Here is a 22,119-nt window from a genome sequence, read left to right as displayed (position 1 = left end):
GAGGGCAAGAGCATTGCATAAAAGAAACGAGACTCAGAAATAAATATATATGTATTCTAAAATTACAGATCCTGCTGCTGTGCTCCATATAGGATGACCCACTGCTTCCTAAAAACGCTTTGCAATACACCTCTAATCGATGCTTTTTACCTCTTGTTGTAATGTTTGAGCTATTTTTCTTTGTAATATGCTTACTTACCTCTTTGATTAAGGCTTCTGCTACATCCTCATGGTTGTTAAGCGATGCCAGGTGCAATGCTGTGAAACCATCCTCCTTTTTGGCATCAACAAGCTGCCGAGCCCTAGCCAGGATCTTTGTGACGGCTCTAAAAACATTAAAAATAGAGAGACATGTAAGGAAAGACACGAGATAGGGCAAGTCAAAAAGCAACCAATGAAGTCGAAAGCACAGAAGGGGCAGATGAATTCTCAAGCGCATACGAAAAAACATTGCTAGCAAGAGAAGATTCCGGGCGATGGGGACGGAGTCATTTTACAGAAATCATAAATTGCACTGGAGTGCACCATGCCAGTTTGTCTAAATTGCAAAATGGTCCACTTCCGTGCAATCTTGGTCATTTACATTTACAAAAAACAATGCAAATTCAAAGAGAAAAAACGGGTACAATCGCCTTTATTCTTCACTTTTTCAACAGTTTTGCAAAAAGTGTAGATGCTGCCTGTAAATAACACTTTGCAGGCAGCATTTACTACAGATACCTGTGGAATCTGCCTATTTTACCATGTGGTAAAGACCGGGGGATTTAAGAGGAATCCATACGTTTTCCACCAGAATAAAAATATATGCAGATGGAAAACTATGGTACTATTTGATGGAGGAGCGGGAAAGTAAATCTAAAGTATATCCCGTTCCAAGCCCCCACTCTGCCTCCAAATAGTGTGACAATCCCTAAGACCACAAGTGCAAGGCATAAACAGTTTAAGGCTTGGTTTTACGCTTTACTTTTATGGTTTGGAAATTGACCACCAGTAGATGTATTGCTATCATTTTGCTAGTTGAAGGCATCAGACATCGTTTGTGTTCCCAGTGCTTCAGGCCCTCCTGCACCTTATTGCTTATGCGTAAAGCTGTTTGGATTCCTTTGATTTTCTGCACTTTCAGGCCTGCGCACAGGGCCATGAGCAACTGCTCAAGGGGGGCTTGCAGCCCCCACTCACTCACAAATTGTCATAAAGAGAATGCAGAGTGTACAACACCACTCCCCCAAACATGGGATTACGGCCAAGCAAATGCCTTAACATGCCTCTGCGCATTTGAAAGGGAAGCTATCTGTCCGGTGTGAGCGTGAAGTTTCCCTAAAGCACTCTTTCATGTTTGGATGATAAGAGCAGATGTTTGTGCATCTCAACACTAAAAGAGTCACTCAATAAGCCCTTGCACCCTTTTTAAACTGTATAATACATCTTCATGGTGTCTGTTCAACATGTATGTTAATGTTATATTTGTGCCGAGCTATATATAATAAAGTAAGGAGTAAGATGATTCCTAAATCCACTCGCTCAACGCACACCTTCCCACCCCGATTTAGCACCTCTGTATGATCTCCGGAGCGGTCCCCTGGCACTCTGGCGGCTCTGAAAAGGAAAGGGTGGCGAGTTAGTGGGAACGAGCGGGAAACGTGTAAGAGCAGTGATGTGCCATTGGCAGCCTCAGCCCGGTTAACACCGTTCGCTGGGCTTGGGATGCTTTCCGGTCGGTAGCCTTCATGTGCTGTTGTGCGAGTCTATGTGTGGTTTGTTTTGTTGTTGTGGTGGTCTTGTAGTGAAGTTTGTGCGGTTTGTTGTGCTATAGGGATGTGGTTGCGTTTGGTTATAGTTTGAGAGGTATATGCAGAGGGGTAAAAATTGTTAGTGGGTTGGTTATTGGCATCGCTGTCTAGAAGTGATGTGCTACATTTCCACATTCTTTCTAGATGTGGCGCGTGAATATCTCTGCATTTCTACTTAGATCTGGTACTGGCTGATATTCACAATCCTTTCTATATATGACACCCAACAATATTCACAACTGTATCCAAATGTGGCACTGGCCCACCTTCGAAAATCCTGTCTATATGTGAAGCAAGCTAGTATTCACAATTCTATCTAAATCTGGTCTCTTTAGTATTCCCAATGCAGTCTAGATGTGGCACTGGCTAACAATCGCTATTCTATCTAGATGTGGCATTGGCCGACATTCACAATCCTATCTAGTTGTGATGCAGGCTATTTTTCAGAATCTTATCCAAGTGAGGCACATGCTAACATTCACAATTCTGCCTAAGTGTGGTACTTGCTATTGTTAGGGAGAATTCTCAAAAAATGTGCTAATTCCTTTCACTTTAGAGACTCCCTGGATTTTGAAGGCTTGATTTTTTTACCTGGAGAGTGAGCCTTTTTCCCCACTCTCTCATGTATTTTGATATGTGTTTTACTCTTGTGTTTTCTTTGGTTATGGAGTTTTAGACAACTCCATAGGCATCATCTTTTCATTTGTGTCACACAGCACCCTCAGCACAGTGGCACAGAGAAGCCTTTCAGGCTTTCCCAAGGTTTAAATACCTTCTCTGGGATAAACTATTGTTTCCCAGAGAAAGTAAAGTGAAATTGACTTCAGTTCTTTTTAAATTCCTAGACCAAGCACACCCTATCTTGCAATAGAGTGCTGGAGGGGGCACTTAGTATCCCCTATGTCTAGATGCTCATGTAGAGGTCAAATGCTATCCCTTCCTCTCAGAATGGCTGGTGGCAGTGGTTTTACAACGAACTACCATGATTTTTCTCGACCACAAACTATTCGTAGCTCTGGTAGCGTTAAAAACACAGGAGCCATGTTTTTCAAGATTGTGTCTGAGACCCCTTTTCTTTAAACAGGTCCCGGTCTTCTTTTTTCACCATTTCTTTTTGTAAAGGTCCTTCTAGACTGTCTCTGTGCGCCAAACCAGGTTTGGTCCCTTTGTTCCTTCGCCTTTGGCGGACTTCAGGAGTGAAGACAGCCTCTGGCGCCCGAGTGTCTGGGGTGGGCAGGAAGAGAGGGAGGTGCCCGAAACTCCCTGTGCTTAGTATCCTAGGAGACCCAAATGCACTCTTTGATGATTGGCTGGCTGACTGTCCTGCAAGGACAGCCACCCTGCTGGGTGAGTGAAGGCTAGGCTGGAATGAATGGGAGAGAACTGAATAAAAGGCAAGTCTTTTGGCTTGGAAGGCAGAGTCGACCACTGGAACGAAAGAACCAAAGACGAGCTTGAAGAGGACGGGTGCTGAAACTCCTGGACTGTTGGTTTGCCCGGTGAAGCCCTGCTCCAGGTCCGAATCACCAAGTTCACCCCAACAGAGAAGCAGCTGCCAGAACGATGGCTCCCTTTGAGTTGGTGGGACCAATCAACTCGACCATAAGCCACCTGGACACCTTATCTCGGAGAAGGTTGTATTTTCCACAGAGTGCTGCAGAAAACGGAATAACCAGGGCGAGGGACACCTGCTTGTGTGCTTGACTTACAGCTACAAGAATTGAAGATTTGCAAGTTGCGAGCTTTTCAACCAGTCCCAGTGCAGGAGTCCCCCGACATCCTTCCTCTTATCCCCACGAGTGAGGCCCAGGAACAGTGAGATCCGCAGGAACTGCCAGGAACAGGAGTCATCAGCTGCCTCTTTTTCTTCATTAGTAAGGTACTGTAAAACCAGACAGAGTACTTACCTCTCGCAGGGAAAGTGCATGGAACTTTCCCAACTCACAGGCCTAAGCTTGTGACCCAACATATGATTATTCTTGCTACAAACTACTCCTAAGAATTTGCAGAGACTTTTCCGCTTAACTACCATAACTGCTTTATCCTATCAAAGACTTTAGCTATCATTCCCAATTCCATTTCGGTGTGGCACATGTGAAGAGGGAAAATCGAGATCAAACCCATGCCCCCTCACCCCAGGCACATATACAGAAGAACAGCAGGAAGAACAAGGAGCGCACTTATCATTTGAACCAGGCCCCAGCGCACCCATGGGTGACAAATATGCTGAAACACACCCACTTCACCAACAGTGCAACTTCCATGCTACATTAGAATCAATGCTGCAATATCAGAATCTACAAACACAAAAATCCCTGTTTAAAGGCTTGCAAATGCCTATATGAATTAACATGGTCTAATTGCACAGTGTAAAGCCATGTTTCAGGAAAATTACAGCCAAGTTCATTTCTCTCACTGAACACTGGCTGCGGGAGCCTTCAGCAATGTTCCTCGCAAAACCTCCGAACTGCCAAGGTCGCACATTCAAGATAAGATTGCTTTCTGCAGACAAACATTTTTTTAATCCACAAATGCGAATAAATCACGGCAACCCACAACATTTGAAACATAAATTGTAACAAGAATGGCGCAGCCCAGCTAATCAGCGCCCAGATGCGAACTGCTTGTTCAGCTAAAAAGTTATGGGAAGAAGGTCATATTGCAACAAGTTAGAATTAGGTAATGGGGGCTGGCACAGCTAAACCAACCCACTGACGCAAAAGGCTAATATCCAATTATCAGGCTCTCTATAAGGGCTACATAGGTAACCTATCACTTAGCAGCCAATAGCAGGAGGAGTTAGGTTTCTGGGAACTGATCCAATTCTGTGAGGTCAGCCTGCAGTGTGATCATAAAGCTGGCTTGCAAGCCAGCCCCGGGGGGGACGGCGCCTGAACTCTTGATGTGCACGATGCGCTGCGTGTTTTTTTCTTTTTGCTGCCCAGAAATAAACGCAGTTTGGAACATGCTGCTGCCTGCTTGGGACTCTGTTGCATTTCTGGGGGCCATCTGGGAGGTGTTGGGGTCTCCCATAGATGGTGAGGGTATGGCCGCTGGCCCCCACTGCCCTGGTGGGGGTCCAGCTTCTCCCCAACAAGTTGGTGCCCTCTGTGAGGCTCATTGCAACATGAGTGAATGAGCACTGCCTGCGCAAGCCCTGTGTTGAACTGAACTCCCTGCCGCCGACTCAAGGAAGCTGTGGGACCCTCGCCTGCACCTGAAGACCACCGGAAAATGCGTAACCGGCTAAAGACTTCGGGGGCCACTTGGAAATACTCTGCTTGAGGGCAGGTGAGAGCCCTGCAGGAGAAGGGGTCCGGTGAAGCGCTTGAGGGGGTGTCCAGCAGCGGAGCAACTGCCAGAGCAGCATAGGAAAATGTAAGTCAACCAGCAATATGGGCTTTGAGGGGGGGAAACGTTTAAAGTATTATGATGCATTGTTGATCAGTATGTTGCAGAAATGTTAAGTTCTTTTGTTTGGGTAGAAACTGAGGGAGGCATTGTAAATTGGGTGGTGGGTGATTGTACATTGTCGCAAAATTCAGCGCATTGGTGGTGGTCGGCACGTGAATTGTAGTTGGGACTGGGGCGGTGGCAGTGGTCCCTTCTTGTGTTTTTGAGCCTATTGGGTGGGGTAGTGACTCCCCGCATATAGGACAGGAGTGTCGCACCAGTTGGTCTGGATGGCAATTTCATGTACGGGGGTCTGGATTTCCTATGAATTGACGTTATAGATCAATGAGTAGATGAGGTTCCCTGCTAATTGAGTGTTTTAGTTCAGTGAGTGGATGATGTTTCCCCGCAGGAGGTAGCTAGATTGTTCCCGAGTGCGGAAGATAGTTGTCTGGTTAAGGTCCCCTGGTGAGGAGCGTATCACACGTGAGGCGACGCAGCGTGTGCAGTCCAATTATAAGAGTTTTTATTATAGTTTACCTTGTTCCAGTTCAGACAGGAAGACAGCTGTGGGGATTGTGGGGTTTTATTTTGGGATTTTTGTGGGGTTGGGAGAAATGGGTTGTTCTGTGTATGCACATTTGTCTGTTCATTTGCACTGTGTTTTTAGTTTGGTGACGTCACCTTCAGATTGATGCATAGGACACAGAGTTTTGATGGTGAGGAGATAGTGGTGTGGTTTTGGATTTGGAGAATAGGTGACCCAGAGGCGGTGTGTGGAAGACACATGCACGTGAAGTGCACTGGCTAAGGTGCGCAGCCAAGAAGGCTCACAGAAGTTGAAAAATGTTCAATTATCTTCTAACTTTTGCTCCCTGAACAGCGGACTATCGAAATTTTCAAATTGAATAGAGGTAAAATGTATCACACAATACAGAAATGACTCCCCTTCACCTGTTGTGTAGCACACAGCTTCCATGCCGAAATAAGTAAGTAAAATATAGTGTGCAAAGATTCAAAAGTACTGAAGGTAAATTAAAAAAGACCATGGCTGCTCATAGGCGTCTTCTCCAGAAGCGTGTAGCAATCGCTAAGGACACACATACACAGCACTTACACGGGAATAGCTTTAAAAGCACATGGCTACAGTTGAACTGTGTGCACGAAGGAAAGGGAAGATGCGAGGGGTCAGCTGATGCTGAACCAGCGCGAGCAGAGGGAAGAGGGGATTCACCCTTCTGAACCTCCGGGAGTGTAATATTTGATGACACAGATGGTAAGCAAGGAATGCATTGCATGAGAGAACTGAAAACAGCAGAAGGACATTTAAACACCACACACACAATCACAATACACAAACAGGAAGGTGCAGAACAACCCACTAGCAGCACAGGAGTGAGCAAAGGAGGGCTGCAGTGCATGGAAGTAGATTTGAAGGCACAGGTACAGAGGAATTAAATCTAAAGGGAAGATAACGGGGGAGGTGCAAGGAGTAACAATAGCAACAGAGAGGGGGAACTGGAAAGGGAAGAAAGGGATTGGAGGAGGAGAGAAGGACTGAACGAGACAGCACAGCCAAACATGAAAGAGGATCAGTAAGGGGTGGTGCAGCATGCATGGGGTTATGGAAGGGAGGAAGGAATGATAGCGCGCTAGACATTGACTGTGTGCATTGTAGATTGTGGCAAGAAAACGCAGGGGCAGAGAAAGGCAGATGAGGACAAGTAGGCACAAAATAAATTATTAAAGTATGCAATGGGAGGGGCAGTTAAAATCAGCCTCAACACACACGCACAAGAATCACAATAGCAGTGCCAACAACCACCACAATATGCACCGCCCATGTGGGGAGGATACATGGGGCAGGATGGGATCATTTCAGCAGACACCACAAGCACCAACGCAGATACTGTCACCACTACATGTACAGACAACAAATGACAGCACCACTACCCCAGGACTGACTAGAATCACAACACAGGGGCACTGCACAGCAGCCAGCACCCATACAGAACACTGACACAATAGCAATGGTACCGGTTACTTGACTGGGTGGGGTCTTCCTGATGGGGAACAAACCTTTCAAAGGACATAGATTGACAATATACCGCTAATAGGACAGCCCAAGACAAACTTGATTTGACTCACTCTGCCACACACACTCATGCTCGACCTCCCCGACAGAGCGGGCGAGACGCGCGCCGACACACACACTCACGCACACTCAATAATGCAGAGGACAATTGCATAGGGGTGGTGATAGGTATCAAAACATTTTCTTTTCTGGGTGACAGTGGGGCGACTAGGCCATGCATTAGGGAAGAGACATTTGTGACATCATGAGCGATGTGGATATGACCACCTTATTAACAGAGAAATCCATAACTTGTTAAACACCAGGCATACACATGTTGAAAGTAAGGAAGATTGTTTAAGCATAATGGGGGTGAACGGTACAGAGGGGGGTGCATAATGATAGCGCATCACAAGAGAGTACATTTAGCTACATTTCTGAGCACACATCTTTCAGTGAGGAGACTGGGCTCATGAATACACGATTAACACAGAACAATTAAATGAGACACACAAGGTGGAAGAAGGTGCACTTGAGGGGGGAGGCCTACATTTCATTGACAGTTCACCACAGGAGGAGAGAAATAGGGGTAAAGGGTGGATGATCCATGTTCCCAACAGAATTAATTTGGCGACAAAATGACAGTGCAAGTGGTAATGCCACTAGCGCTTTTGAAAATAGCACGGGCACAAATGCATTAGCCAACACACATAGGGAAAGAGGTCATTGCTGCACGAACTGGAGAATGATGGTTGTATTAAAATTTGAGAGCAGATAATGGGGGGAGAAATATATTGTTTAAATGTAACAGTAATTAAAGTAGTGGAGTAATAAAATACTAGACTAAATGAGTAACAGAGTAGGTAGGGTTTAAAAAGTGGACATGGGGTGGGATAGAGAGAATGGGAGTAAATTGTGAGGGTTGGGTTTGCAAGAAAAGAGGAAATAAATACATAAATAAATAAATACAAAGAGGGGGGAGGGACAGGTAGCGAATAATTGGTAGCAAATTTAATTAGTACCAGCTTAAAGTGCCTGCAGTTCACTGCGAGGCACGCCCTGAGAAGTTGAGAGAGGAGCCATAGAAAAAAAAGAAAAAAGATTTAAAAACCCTGCGATTATCTTAACTAAGTAACATGGGATCTGATCCAATTCTGTGAGGTCAGCCTGCAGTGTGATCATAAAGCTGGCTTGCAAGCCAGCCCCGGGGGAGACGGCGCCTGAACTCTCGATGTGCACGATGCTCTGCGTGTTTTTTTCTTTTTGCTGCCCAGAAATAAACGCAGTTTGGAACATGCTGCTGCCTGCTTGGGACTCTGTTGCATTTCTGGGGGCCATATGGGAGGTGTTGGGGTCTCCCATAGATGGTGAGGGTATGGCTGCTGGCCCCCACTGCCCTGGTGGGGGTCCAGCTTCTCCCCAACACATGCTATCATTCACAATTCTGTATGGTCTAGCGCCGGCCAAAGTTCATAATTCTGTCTAATGTGGTACTTACGAACCCTCAAAATTCTATGTAAGTTTGGAACTTGCTAACATGCACAAATATGTCAAGATGCGACGCAAGGCAAAATTCCAATCCTGTCTCGAGTAGAAGTAGGCTGATGGTCACAATTCTATCCAAGTATGAGTGTTGTAGGTGATGTTCGCCTGGCAGTCTATGTTTTGGTAAGGTATTGTAGAGTGGCAGGGCTTTTTGGAGTAGAGCGATTGCTTTACTCTCCGCCCATGCCACACTTACTTTTTTAGTTGCTGTCGGTTGACTGGTGGCTTCATTGGCTTCCCCTGCGGACACCTGCAGACACTTTCTGGAGCCGCCCTTTGCCTTGGGGCCTTTCGCCACAGGGGCTGCCCTGTGAGGGACTGTTAAATGGGTGAGTTAGCCAATCAGAGGAGGGGGCTGGGCTGGGAGGTGGGCTGGAAATGGAATGAAACAGGTCCAGGGAGGGGGGTGGGAACGAGGGTGCAGTCGGGGCTGGAGGGCCAAGAAAATAACTTTGAATGGGCCCACAGTGGTTCCAAGGGCCTTGCCACTCACCTGTGGGTGAAGAATCAAGTGGCGAGGCAGCGTGGAGGCCAGGCCCACCCACAACCAGAAGCTGTAGCAAATCAGGGGAGTGGGGTGGGCTGGGAGGCGGGCTGGAAATTGAATGAAACTGGTCCGGGGAGGGTGGTGGGAATGAGGGTGCAGTTGGGGCTGTGGGGCCAAGAAAATAACTGAGCAGGCCCAAACATGACCAGAAGCTGTAGCCAATCAGGAGAGGGGGTGGGCTGGAAATTGAATGAAATGGGACTGGGGAGGGTGGTGGGAACGAGAGTACAGTCAGAGCTGGGGGGGCATAGGGCAAGAAAATAACTTTGAATGGGCACAAAGCGGTTGCAACGGCCTTGCCACTCACCTGTGGGTGAAGAATCCTGAATGATTCTTGCAGAACGAATGGACCCAAACTTTGAAGCTGTATATATTAAATGCTGATGGAAACCCATACAGCGAACCTTAAATAAGTGAATACAGTGTGACCAGGCGACCTTTTAAAAAGTGGCGTGTAACTTTTTACTTTTTCTGGGTAGCAGACCCAGAAAGCGGATAAGAAGAAACTAGAAGAGCCTAAAATCAAACCCTAAACTCAGAAACCAATTAAGGAAACCAAATAAAGGTGACTTGGTGCACAGGCGCAAGTACCAAGGAACCCTGGGGGAAGGGAACCATGAGACTTGTCAGGCTTCTATGTGTTGTCTTGGGGTTGGAGTCTCAAGACCTCTTTTTTTTGGATTGCATCATTTGAAACTTGGGGAAGGGAACCCCAGGACTCGGTCTTAACTATATTGCCTTGAATTGGAGAAAGGTAAACCTCAAGACTCAGTTTCATGGAACTTTCCTTTGCTTGGGGAAGGTGAGCTGAGAGAAAGCTGTGAGCTGGAAGAAGCTCAGAACTTTGAGTTAAACACTGTTACTCTTGACTGACATCCCCACACATTTGTTTGTTCTAGTTGTGAGGCAAGAATAGGTTTTTGACACAGATTAACTATTAAGTTGATCTTTTTGACTCAGACTTTCCTTATTTTCGTTCAGGTAGGGAAATCCATTCTTAGCATAGGGAAAGTTAGGCCTTCAACTATCCTGACATTTGATTTAATAAATATTTATTGTTTGAACTTTAAGCCTGTTGTCTGTGTCTTGCTTCATGATGCCTTAGCAGCACCCACAGACAACAGCAGGTAACAGCATCCCATTCCATGTCATTGAAAGTCGAAAGAGAACTAACAGTGATGTGGGTCAATCCGTAAAGGCAAACCAATAGTGTCTCGCTACGTTGTAGTTATTCTACTGGACAGCTATTGGTCGCTTTAATCAATGACATCATCAGGTTAATGCCATATCGAAATAGAGAGAAACATCTTATCCTCTCTTAAGCAGAGCTGCGTGATATACCATGTGCTGATAGAGTGGCAAGAACCACCATCTTAAAGAAGACAGTTTCCATAACCAATAGAATGGAATCCAATTAAGACATCTTTAAAGTATATAATAAACAGAGATGTCAATTAAGAGAAATCTAAAAAATATAGGTAGTGAAAATTGATAATGACCACTGATAATCGGCAGATGAGGATAGTTCACTAATCCTTTTAGATCAATCGGGCACTGTACAAAGACAACCGTTCCTGTGTTTAATACACAATGTTGAGGGGTATATTTAGATAATATATACTTCATACATCATATTTGTTTCCAATGGTTATATGCCAGAAGTGCGATGTGTCCTTTTATTGACACTAACTGAAAAAATACAAAACGCTCAACCCTTCCGTTTTGATGACCTTTTCAGTTTTTTCTTCAAGGGGAGTGGTCGACTCCCATATTCCTATTTGTCCCTTCCACCCTACTTTCCCCCTTTCCTGTCTCGCTATTTATACACCATATGTTTCCCACTTGTACTTACCTTTCCATATAACCATATACACATCTGGACAGTATGGAAAGTCATCAAAAAAGTGGTCAGAAAATGTGGATTCTTGGCTTTTTTTTTATTTTTTAGAGCCCGATTGCAAGTTGTTTCCAACAAGACAAAACATATCCATGTGTGAGAAAAATGAATTTAAAAACAGACTTGAGTAAAGTCCAAAGACAACACAGTGCATCCAAGTATGAACAAGATAGAAACACCTTCCATGTATTAATTATTGCTACATGTTTTTTCACCGCTGGAAAATTACACACCAAAAAATTCACAATTTTTAAAATAGCATCACATACTCAAAGTCACATGTTCTAGTGATGTTTTCCATGGTGCTATTTAAAAATTGCAAGATAATTACGGTTCATGGCAACAGATTTTGACTATTAGATCTCCCACATTAATTTCACACAGTTTTTCACATTTTTGTGCTTGCCCCTTGCATCTCTTTGTATTCTTCTGAAAAACGTCATTAAATGCAATGTATACAACTCTCTAAGTGTCTCTGTGCATTGAAGGAAGCCTCTTCTTTTCTAAAATTTCATCGGAGTCCTAGTTTTGGGGAGAAGAAAGATCCCAGGAAACTAGAAACAACAACCCTCAGACCCAAGTGGAGTGATAGATGTGGAAGCCTCTTTGTGTTTGTAATCATTCCCCTTGTCATCTAACTTTGATGTATCAGCCTGAGCCTTTTTCTGGACTTCAGTATTCACATACCTGTCAGCAGCCTTAGCAAGCTCCCTAGGCTCTATGATATTGTTGTCCACTAAATGCTGGTGTAACTCCATCTCACATTTTTCAAGGGTACTCTCACATGAAATCAAATTAAACATGACCTCAAATGTGTCCACTTTGTTACCTGTAATCCATCCGTTCAGATATTTCTATTTCAAGTATTGATTCGCAAATGCCTCAAAGGTTTGACCTCCCGTCTTTAAACAATCTCAGGAGTCAAGTGAATAATTGCATCAGTTCCCAACACATAAATAACCAATTACAGCCTACCATCGACAGGCGCCTCATAAGGGCTGTACCCCACCACTCTTCTTCCACCTCCTGGAGGTGGAAAGCTAACTCCAGCTTTTTGAACCAGTTGAGAAAAATCTCTCGCCACCTCTTGGTGGACTAAGTCCTTCGGGAGGTGGCGCCACCGCTGGAGACACTTACCTCTCCACTAGAAGTGTTGCTGATCTCCCTCTGTGCCGCAAGCTCCATCTCATCATATAGTCCTTCTGCTTCTCTGTTATGCTCACCTGGTATCCACAGGCACGCCACTCAGCCCTGGTTGGTTGCCGGAACCTTCTCCCGATTTCCGGATGGTGTCTTTGGAGGAGGTCTAGCCTGAGGACACAGGAGGGCTGGGTTCAAAACTGGCCGCCTCAGGTAAGTATCCCCCCACCACACCCTTTTGGCTTCAGCCCCCCTAGGCCCTCTCCTCACCTTGTTGCTGTATTAGGCGTGCTCTCCATCCTGCCTTCTTAGCAGGGGTGCGTAGTCTTCAGTGGACGTGGGCGAACGAGTTACTTCACTGGCGCGTGCCCGTTCAAGTGTCTTTAAGGTAGGTCTTATTGCAGCAGTTTTTGTATAGCGCTGATTGTTAACCACAAAAGAAAAGCAGGCAAGAACAATGTCTTTTCTTTCTCCCTAGGTGTGTGGGAGATTCGGCGTGGTGTACTAGTTGGTTTGGGCACCGCTGGTAATGATGACGCAGGATGTGCGCTGTAATGCGGTAAGTAATGCGCTGCGCTACGCTGCTTTTGTCTTGCCTTGCTAACCTGCATTTCCTCTCTTCCTTACAGGTCGCAGCCCTTTTCCAGCGGGTGAGGAACTCCAGAGTGATTCCGGCCGTAAGGTGAAAAGCCAGGTAAGCTTCCTATAATGTTTGGGGCTTAAGCGATGCCGAAATATGTCTTTTCTAACGTTGTCTTTCTCCTCTTCAGGTCGCTTCGTTCGGTAGTTGTGCGGAGCCCAGAAGAAGCTGTTCACTGGAGAGCGGATGACAGGATGGAGATTGTAGGTAAGATTCGATTAAAGGTGTTCCTTTCGTCTCCTCTGTAGGCTCGTTGCTCTGAGGCTGGCGGCTATCGCAGGACACAGTGAGCGTCAAGTTGCAGTCTGCAAAGTAACGAGAAGCGTACTCTGTTTGGGTGTGGTTTAAATAGCCTCCCAACAAAGTAGTCCAGGTAAAGTAGTCCCAGGCCACCACACCCAAAACACTATACCGCATAGCTTAGTTCTTAGGAACCAAGCTATGCGAATGCCTCCATGTTAACTGCAGGCTTAATGAAAAGTAGTCCCCCTTCAAACATGTTCTCCATTATGAATATGAGCCGACTGACTCCAAGAGAGTCTTGGGAGTGGATGCAAGGCCTCCAAGGCCTTGGAGTCCTGAATCCTGACCTTACCTTGCAAGGGGGCTTGCCAGTGGGGGGTCTGGGGTAAGGGTCGTGACATTCTCTTCAGCTAGGGCTTCAGCAGCTGGCTGATTCTGATCCGTTAAGGCAGGCTCTTCCCTCTGTTTCTTTTCAGCTAGGGCTGCCCTCCTTTCTAGAGCTTGCCAGAGTCATCCCCAATGAGATTCCCTCATGGCCTAAAAGAGGTTTGGAATCCAGATGAAGTGCGTGAATTGCAGGAGACTTGCGACACTTGGGATATAGGCTGCTGTCAGGTCCCACACAATTGCAAGGACACTACACAACATTGCAGAGACATTTAAAAGAGTTAAATAGGTATTTAGTTTGAGGTTTAATGTCAGTACATTGCTCTTTTACCTTAGAAAACCCTCCGCAGGAATCCGAGTCCTTCACAAGCGATTATGGAGGAAACCTGCCTAAGTGATGATTGGTTTGAACTCTGTTCAGGGGAATCGGCAACATTCTAAACTGCCTTTCATAGAAACTTTCAAGGAGCACAGTCCCGTTTTGCCCTATTCCTCATATTAAAAGCCAAACTGGTGTATTTTATGAAGAAGGCTGACCAGGCTCGTGAATGACAGGTTGCAGGAACTTCGAGGGACATAGGAGCGAACACGTTGGGGCACAGTGTTCAGTTTCACCACAGAATATCTGAAGAAACTTTGCAAGAGTATCTTTTGGGAAGCAATGCAGTTAATTCTCATTTCTTGAGTTCAGGACTTGTTCGCAAGCATCGTTTCCCTTTTCTTCTTCACAAATCCTTTCAGAGTATACCAACGCTTGTAGCGAAGGATCACTATTGCTGGGGGAGTGGTTTATGCACGTGTACTGGGCAACGAGGTCTAGCCGCCTAAAGACACTAGATTGTTTAGTTATTCGCAGCAGTACAATTTAGTCCTTCTGCGCTGCTATGCACATGCCATGAGAGCAGTGAAATCCACCTCATGGGCAAAGGGAGTCATGTGTGGTGTATGCTCCTTTTAGTACTTAGTGATGTAGGAAGTCACGAGGCAAAAGGGACTGAAAAGGAGCCTGTCTGTGTCGCGTAGTTAGTGAACACGGAGAGCCTTGCAACCAGCAATACTGTGTCCTTCTAGGCCTCATCTGGGCGAAACCCTACCCCACCACACTGGTGAAGAGGCGGTTGCCCTGCCGGATCTAGTCAACATGGTTGTGAACCCGGTGTCCCTAAGCTGGATCTCCCTCGGTGCCTGCGCATGTTGCGAGTCGATGGAAAACTCAGTTCTCATGTTTTGGGGCTCCTTTTAACTATGGACACACTGTCAGTCCAACAAAAGCATGCAAATTATATAAAATAAATAAAGTAAGCAGTTCACAACTGCTTCAGTTACTAAAGGAGTGCTTGTTTGCCCCATGTCCAGTCACTGAGTGAACAATCTTAGCTAGTGACCCACGCTGTGCCGCCGAGCAGGAACAAGTTGCTAAAACAGTCCATACACAAGGGTTGCAGTACCTCCACGGAGTGCTTGTGCGCCATGCCTTCCCAGGCCCACGTATGTGTAGTGTGACTGGTGCCAACATTCCTGCCAAAGCTTAGCAGGACCCACGGCCGGGTGAGCAGCAGTGTTATGCTCAAAGTCATACCACATTCAGCTGTCTAATTTGGCAGACGATGCCAGAGGTGCAGCGGCGGGTGCCAGGGTTCAGCACCTGCCCATGTGTCTCACACCCCTGCAAGACTTCCATGCATCGGGGGCCCCCATCAGTCCGAGGCCCCAGGTGACATTCAATGCTGCCAAGGTGGCACTCCAAGAATACTTTGCTCCCAGTGTGAAGACTATGAGAGATCCCTCATGAGGAAAGCTCTACAGAAAGAAGGGGAGTCCCTTGATGCCTACAATTGCAGACTGCGGCGTATAGCTGTGACAGGTGCATGACCAGATGAGGAACACAAGATGCGTCAACAGCTAATTCAAGGATGTTCATCTGTTAAACTAAGATGACAAATACTGCGAGAACCACTGGTCCACATCCTAATTGGCGGATGTCAGGGTGGATTAATGTGTGCCGCCATGAAGTCGACCAAGCTGGAAGAAGCCTGTGCCATTGGTCGACAACAGTTTCGCACAAAACAGACAAACGTCCGCCGTGGAACAAGAGCGAGGGTCGAGGAAATTAGATAACTGTGTCCCAAATGTGGCTACGACTTCCTCCACCCTAACGAATGTCCGGCAAGAGGTCACATGTGCGGGAGATGTGGAATAATGTCAGGTTGAGTCTTGAAGATATCCGCAGGAGCTGCTGACCCCTGACAAACCCTCAAAAGGCATGATGTACTCAATTTTTCCACACCCAAGCACACCACACCCCTGGGGGAAAGGGGAAGTGGAGACAATAACAAAGAAACAGATTCCTTCTGTACCCTCAGGATAATCTGTTAATCCTCTGCAGACGGCCTAGAGGAAGAATCACAGTATCAGTCACTGGACTAAATTGTCCAGGATTCAATAGTTTCTTGAAAGTGCTTCTTCACCTTTTAATCTTCACACTTAACTATTACTTAAATCCATGCCTTTATTCTTTCTTGCGATCACTTTCTTCCTTTTTTTTATCTGCTAAAATGAGTCTCTGACTCCCAAATAACCCTTTGAAATCAATTTTGACTTGGTTTAAATACCCTTACCCTTGACTTGGTTTAAATACCCTTAGCCTTGACTAGTCTATTGGGGGTTAACAAATACTAAACGCTCATCTTCTTTGAAGCTTCTGTTGCTGTAGCCCACGGAAACCGCGCTCTCCTGTCTCGACGGAATTTGAGGAATCTCACGCGCATCCCACGTGTGAAAAGAATGAAAATAAACTGACTAAAGTAGATTTCCGGGCTTCTGCTCTGGAAGGAGTTCAAGCGGTGAAGAAAAGTAGGCCCAAATAGGTTTCACGCGACCAGCATGCAAAAAACTGACATAGCTTTGAACACCCGCGCTCCCGCTCTATGAAAAATCAAAGTGGTCTTGAAATGATACGCTCAGCGGCTGAAAACCCAGCAATTACACTGCATGGGCTGAATCGAGCTGCTGCTTATGGCGAAGGAAGCTCTCTTGAGTAATCAGACTCCCTCCAGAGGTTTCCTAGCAACTAGGCTAAAACGAATGGCTACCTTTGTGAGATTGCGCTACTACTGAGGGAAAAATAAACTGATACACTTGGTAAAACGTGTACGAACAAGGGAAAGGAAAACAAACACGCACAGTTCAAGGCATTCACTGGCAGACAATGTTATTCTTAGTTTTTTCTGTCAATAAACCATTTCCTATTTGTTCAAAATGTACTTTCTTATGAAACTGACGAGAATCTCACACATGTAAATTAAATGTTAAAGATCCTAGCTGCAAGTTCACTTAGCTTTAAATTGTTGACTGCTACACAGGATCCTTTGTTTGATTGACTCTTTCTGTAGAAACACCGTCTTCCTTCTGTACTTATCCTGACTGGGCCCAAGGGTATAGGCCTCAACCTGGGAGCTCCCAGGTTCCTGACCGTCTCAGCGGGACTAAGGACAATGAAAGGTAGTTGAGAATGTTTTCCAACTGACCTAGAGAATAACCCAGCCAATCAAATCACCGGATTAAACCTCCATCTTGGCTTGGGTAAGTGTCCACACTCCAAATATCACAGCTAAGGCCAACTCCATAAAAGAAAGAATTAAACACAATTTTCACCTAATGTTAATTCCGCCCCAAACAAATAAACTATACAGTGAGTTGTCAAAAGCACCACTTCAGGAGAGAACCCTGACAAATATCAAACTATTTTGCTCCAGTCTGCCGTGCGCCAGCACAGTCGACACACTTGCGAGGACAAGCTGGCCCAAGACAACCATCTCAGAGGCAGACGCGGAAGGTTGCATTAGTAGAACAGCTGCCCCCGGACGAAAAAACAGCCTGTAGAAAAAGTGACCGATGAAGATGTATTCTTCATTTCCAGCATGTCTGAGCTGAAGTCATCAAAACGATGCCAACCAAAGTTTGCAGTACATATCTGCAACTCCCACATCCTGTGTTGATTGACACTGGGGCGTCTGTAAGCGTCATGGCAGATGAACATTACCGCACGTTGACAGATGCCCCACCACTCACAGCGACCGGAACAAATATATACATTTGGGGCAAAGGTACCATTGCACCTGCTCAACATGAGTACACCACCATCAGAGCAAGAGTCTTTTGTCACCAAAGTGAGCAAAGTCACATCATTAGGATGCACCGCAGCAGAGGCTTTGACCATCGTGAACTTTGCCTTAGGAGTATATGTGCAGGACATTCAAGCTCTACTGACTCGACATGTGAAGGTGGTATTAGGCATAGGAAAATTCAATGGAGATACAGTCCACCTTCACATTGACCAAACTGTATAGCAAACAGTGTTAAAACAAAGACGAGTGCCATTCCATCTAAGAGCAAGGGTCGATAAAGAACTTGAAAACCTTGTCAATATGGACACTATCAAGGAAGTAGAAGGACCGACCACATGGGGTTCCCCAATTTGAATTGCCAGCAAACCCAGACAACCAGACGCCATTTGCAGAACAATCAAAAGAGAAAGACATCAGCCAAACGGTTGATGACATTCTAGCTGACCTACAAGGGGCAAAGTTATTTTCAAAACTGGACTTCAGCTGCTGCTGGACCCAACCTCCTACTACATTACCACATTTACCACACGCCAGGGACTGTATATATACAAACACCTCCATTTTGGCATTTGCTCGGCTGCAGAGGTGTTTCAGAATACGATCCGCAGTGCACTGGCAGGTCTAAAGGGAGCCATCAATATAAGTGACAACATCATGGTCTACCCCAGCTCGGAACAAGAACATTTAGAGATGCTGGGGAATGTCCTGGGACACATGCAGCAGCTGGGACTCGCGCTACATGAAGTGAATTTGTGCATTCTTACAAGCTAGAATTCTTCGGGTTCGTGTTTCAGGAGAATGGGATTTCGTCTGATCCCACTAAAGTAAAGGACATCCAGGAGGGAGGGCCCCCTTCCAATGCTTTGGAGGTGCGCAGCTTTGTTGGTATGGTTATGTACTACAGAAGATTCATACGTAACCTGGCCACCCTGTCCGAGCCACTTCGTAATCTCACTAGGAAAGACTGCAACTGGAAACCGACAGCCCTGGAACAAAACACTTTTGAGGAGATCATGAATGCACTCGTTTATTGACAACGACCTGGTCCTCAAAAGGGTCAAATATGGTCAGCCCCTCTAGTATAGTGCTGGCATACAGAGGACATTAATGAGTGGCCAAAAATAAGGTGAAAGTCTGGTTTCCAAGCCTCGAAGAGCAGGTGGAAGAACAGGGGCGTCATTTAGGGGTCGCCAGAGGTTGCAACTACGACCTCTGAGGTCTCCCTTAGGACCTCTGTGGTCTCCCTTGCGACCTCTATTGCAAGCTCCTGGGCTGTGGCCATGGACCATTTAGGGGTTGCGATCTCTGGTTGCTCCCTTGCAACCCCTGGCTTTGGCTTTGCGATCCCTATATTAAGAAAAAGAAAAACGAAAACGGAAGCTCGCAGTTTCCGTTTTTGTGTCCATTTCTTTTTCAATATAGGGGCTTGCTGCTGCCAGGTCTGCGATGCTTCGGCAGGCGCCAGTGCATCTGATTTCAAGAGTTATGTAACTTTTGTGGTTGCTACAGCAACCACAAAATGTTAGAGCTCTTGAAAGCACGTGGGGGAAGGGGTTCAGCAGCTCAGAGCGTGGCCTCCAGGAAGTGCCTCCTTCATTCCCAGGGTTTGCTGTGGAGCCTCAGACCTCTCCTCATTTCTCAGACATGTTTCCGCCTGCAGGTGCAGCCCTCTTCCCTCTGCTCATTCTCAGTGTCCTATATGGAGGGGTTCTGGCTGCTGATCATGTGCCTGTGCTGCTTTGGTCCACTCACAGGTAGGTGAAGAAAGAACATCAAAACAGTTTATAGTTTCACAAGGGTGCCCTTTTTTAATGAGCGTTGTCCCACTAAAATCATATGGCAAACGTTTTGCAAAAGATTGCAATGCACACAACAGGACTTTTCTAGTCTGCTGTTTATAAATGATAGTTTAAGAAGCCTAGTTGATCACCATTGTTTAAAGATAATCGTCATTGCTGGTTTGATTGTTATGCAGTCCCATAGCTCAGTGGATGGCAGGTAGTTTGCATTCAAAATACCTTTTTGCGACAGACGCTCCCTGTCAGTTCATTATGATGGGTAAACTAAGGGATTAAATCACTTCTGGTAACATAGTTTGCCTGCTAACGTCCCCCCCACTGACCTGTACCACCAGACGCCACCCATTCCGCGTTAAGGATCTTAAGACATCAAAGTGCATACATTGGCTATGTTTCACAAGTGCTAGACACTGCACACAAACTCGTGCACACACCTTCAAGTTACCTCACATCAGGTAGCATATTTGAGCAATACCTGCAAATGGGTTAATAGGCCATACAGTTATGCCTTATTGCATTCAGTAGTGTACGGCTCGCATGCCGCCTCATAACTGCTCAGCTTTTAAGGAGATTTTAGAAGGCGGAGGTGGGGGCAGCGTCTGAGATAAGTAGTTCTCTAGAGGAGTGGTAATGCATTAGCAGATTTGCCAACTTTAATACACAGCTATGAACCCTCCCAATGGTATGTATTTTGCCAACCTCTGATGCCTGAAAAGTAGATCCACGCAGGTTTGACATGTGGCCAACTTTGCACCAAACCTGCCAGTGAACTGGTCTGCTGTTAAATCTCAGTTACCAGTTTAATGGTATCCGCTACAGAGTGCAATTTGCTTTCTGACTTTGAGAACATTCAGACATGTAATTGCTCATTTTACTATAGCCTGTAAGATCGCTATAGCCAGTAAGATAGCTCTGGGTTGATTGCTCGCTGCTGCAATATGTGTGTGACCGGCAGGTTGCAGGTTTGACTCCCGACAAGGTCAAGTCAGCCTTTCATCCTTCTGAAGTTGATAAATGAGTACCAACACAGGTTGGATGATATTGTATGTATGTTTGTTCTATATAAAGCGCTTAAGCGTAAGTGCTATATAATGACACATCATTATCATTTGGCCTTGGACGTCTGCTTGCATTCACAGTCATTTGGTAATATGGGGCTATACACGCTGATATTAACGATGCATATGGTGATCCTTTCTTGTATGAAATGTATATCACATTACAGTGATATCGTAACCATATTTTGTGTAGTATACTTGGGAATAATGCTATGTGATGACACTTTCTGTTTTGTCAAGGGGTGAAAGGTCGTTTTCCATCCCTTCCTGTGATGTCACTTTGGGGTGGGGGTCAAATGACATCACTTCCTGTGATGTCATCAGAGGTCTAGGGCCATGTGATGTCACTTCCGCTACCCCTGGCATTTTGGTGAAATGACGTCCCTGTGGAAGAATGTGTCAGTGCCTGCGTATTGTGTCAAACGGCACTGCCGCACCAGAGAGAACCCTACATGGAATCGATGGATCGGATCATCATCCCTCGGGGACAGTACACATGGACGTTTGGCCCACCAGCCCGAGACACCCACTTCATAGTCCTTGTGGACCAATGGTCAAGATATCCAGAGGTGGAATTAACAGACTCCACTTCACTTGAAGATGAAGTGCCTATTCTAGAGAAAGTGTTCGCCACCCATGGACTTCCAGACGTAATTTGCTCAGACAATGGCCCGCCATTCCAGCGCTGAAGATTCTCTGAATAACTCCAAAACCTGGAAATAAGACCCCGTTAGGGGATTTTTCCTGAAATGTCCTACTGGCAGTGAGACTTTAGTGAGCTATCCCAGTGGGTTGTAGATCCCCAACTCTTAGTATCAGTCTGTACTAGTTGAGGACCTTGGTAGCGTGGCAGAGCAGTCAGTCTTATCTTAAGAGGAAGATGTGAGCTGTAGGAAAGTACTCTGAATCTTAGTTAGACATGCACAACAAAGGAGCACTTACACATATATTTCTTTAAACAATATATATTTATTATATTTACACCAGAACTACTTTAAATACTTCAGACGGTAACAGTAGAACAAGGTTATCGCATTATTGGTAATTGCACAGTCATGCGGTTTTCAACATGCTATACGTTAATGCATTTACTCTGCCAACACATATAGAAAAGTCACTTAAAGGGAGGAAAATAAGTGGTTAGTGCAACATGAGCTTAGTTCAAGGTTCTAGAGATGGTCTCTTCGCCTGGCAAGTCTTTTTAAGTCTGAAAACGCATCCCTAGGTAAAGGCACTTCGGAGAGGGTTTGAAGTCTTGACAAACGGCGAATAATTAAGAGTTCCTGCAGATTTCTTCGTATCCAAAGTTATTGAAGCAGCAAGTTAGCAACTAAGAAAGGAGGCCTAAAAACGGACTTGAGAAGGGGACACAAGCAGCAGCTTGGGCCAGAGGTAAGAGGGGGTTACCCTGGGCACCTCTACATGCACTCCAATGCTCTGGAGCAAGGTCTTGGAATTAGGTAAATACCTTTTTCCGCA

At 45.7% G+C, this 22,119-nt stretch overlaps 1 protein-coding gene across 4 annotated transcripts in view; it reads right to left on the bottom strand.

The window, feature by feature from the left end:
* The window catches only part of MIB2 (MIB E3 ubiquitin protein ligase 2), a 725,636-nt gene that overhangs the window by 138,357 nt on the left and 565,160 nt on the right, over positions 1-22,119 (bottom strand). For all 4 annotated transcript variants that reach the window (XM_069610141.1, XM_069610142.1, XM_069610144.1 and 1 more), the window contains one exon: positions 200-326. In XM_069610141.1, coding sequence (XP_069466242.1) covers positions 200-326 — 127 coding nt within the window. The remainder of the gene's footprint in view (positions 1-199; positions 327-22,119) is intronic.

The sequence above is a fragment of the Ambystoma mexicanum genome, chromosome 8, assembly GCF_040938575.1.
Source record: "Ambystoma mexicanum isolate Mex_15411 chromosome 8, UKY_AmexF1_1, whole genome shotgun sequence".
NCBI lineage: Eukaryota > Metazoa > Chordata > Amphibia > Caudata > Ambystomatidae > Ambystoma > Ambystoma mexicanum.
This window is presented reverse-complemented; position numbering and strand designations above follow the sequence as displayed.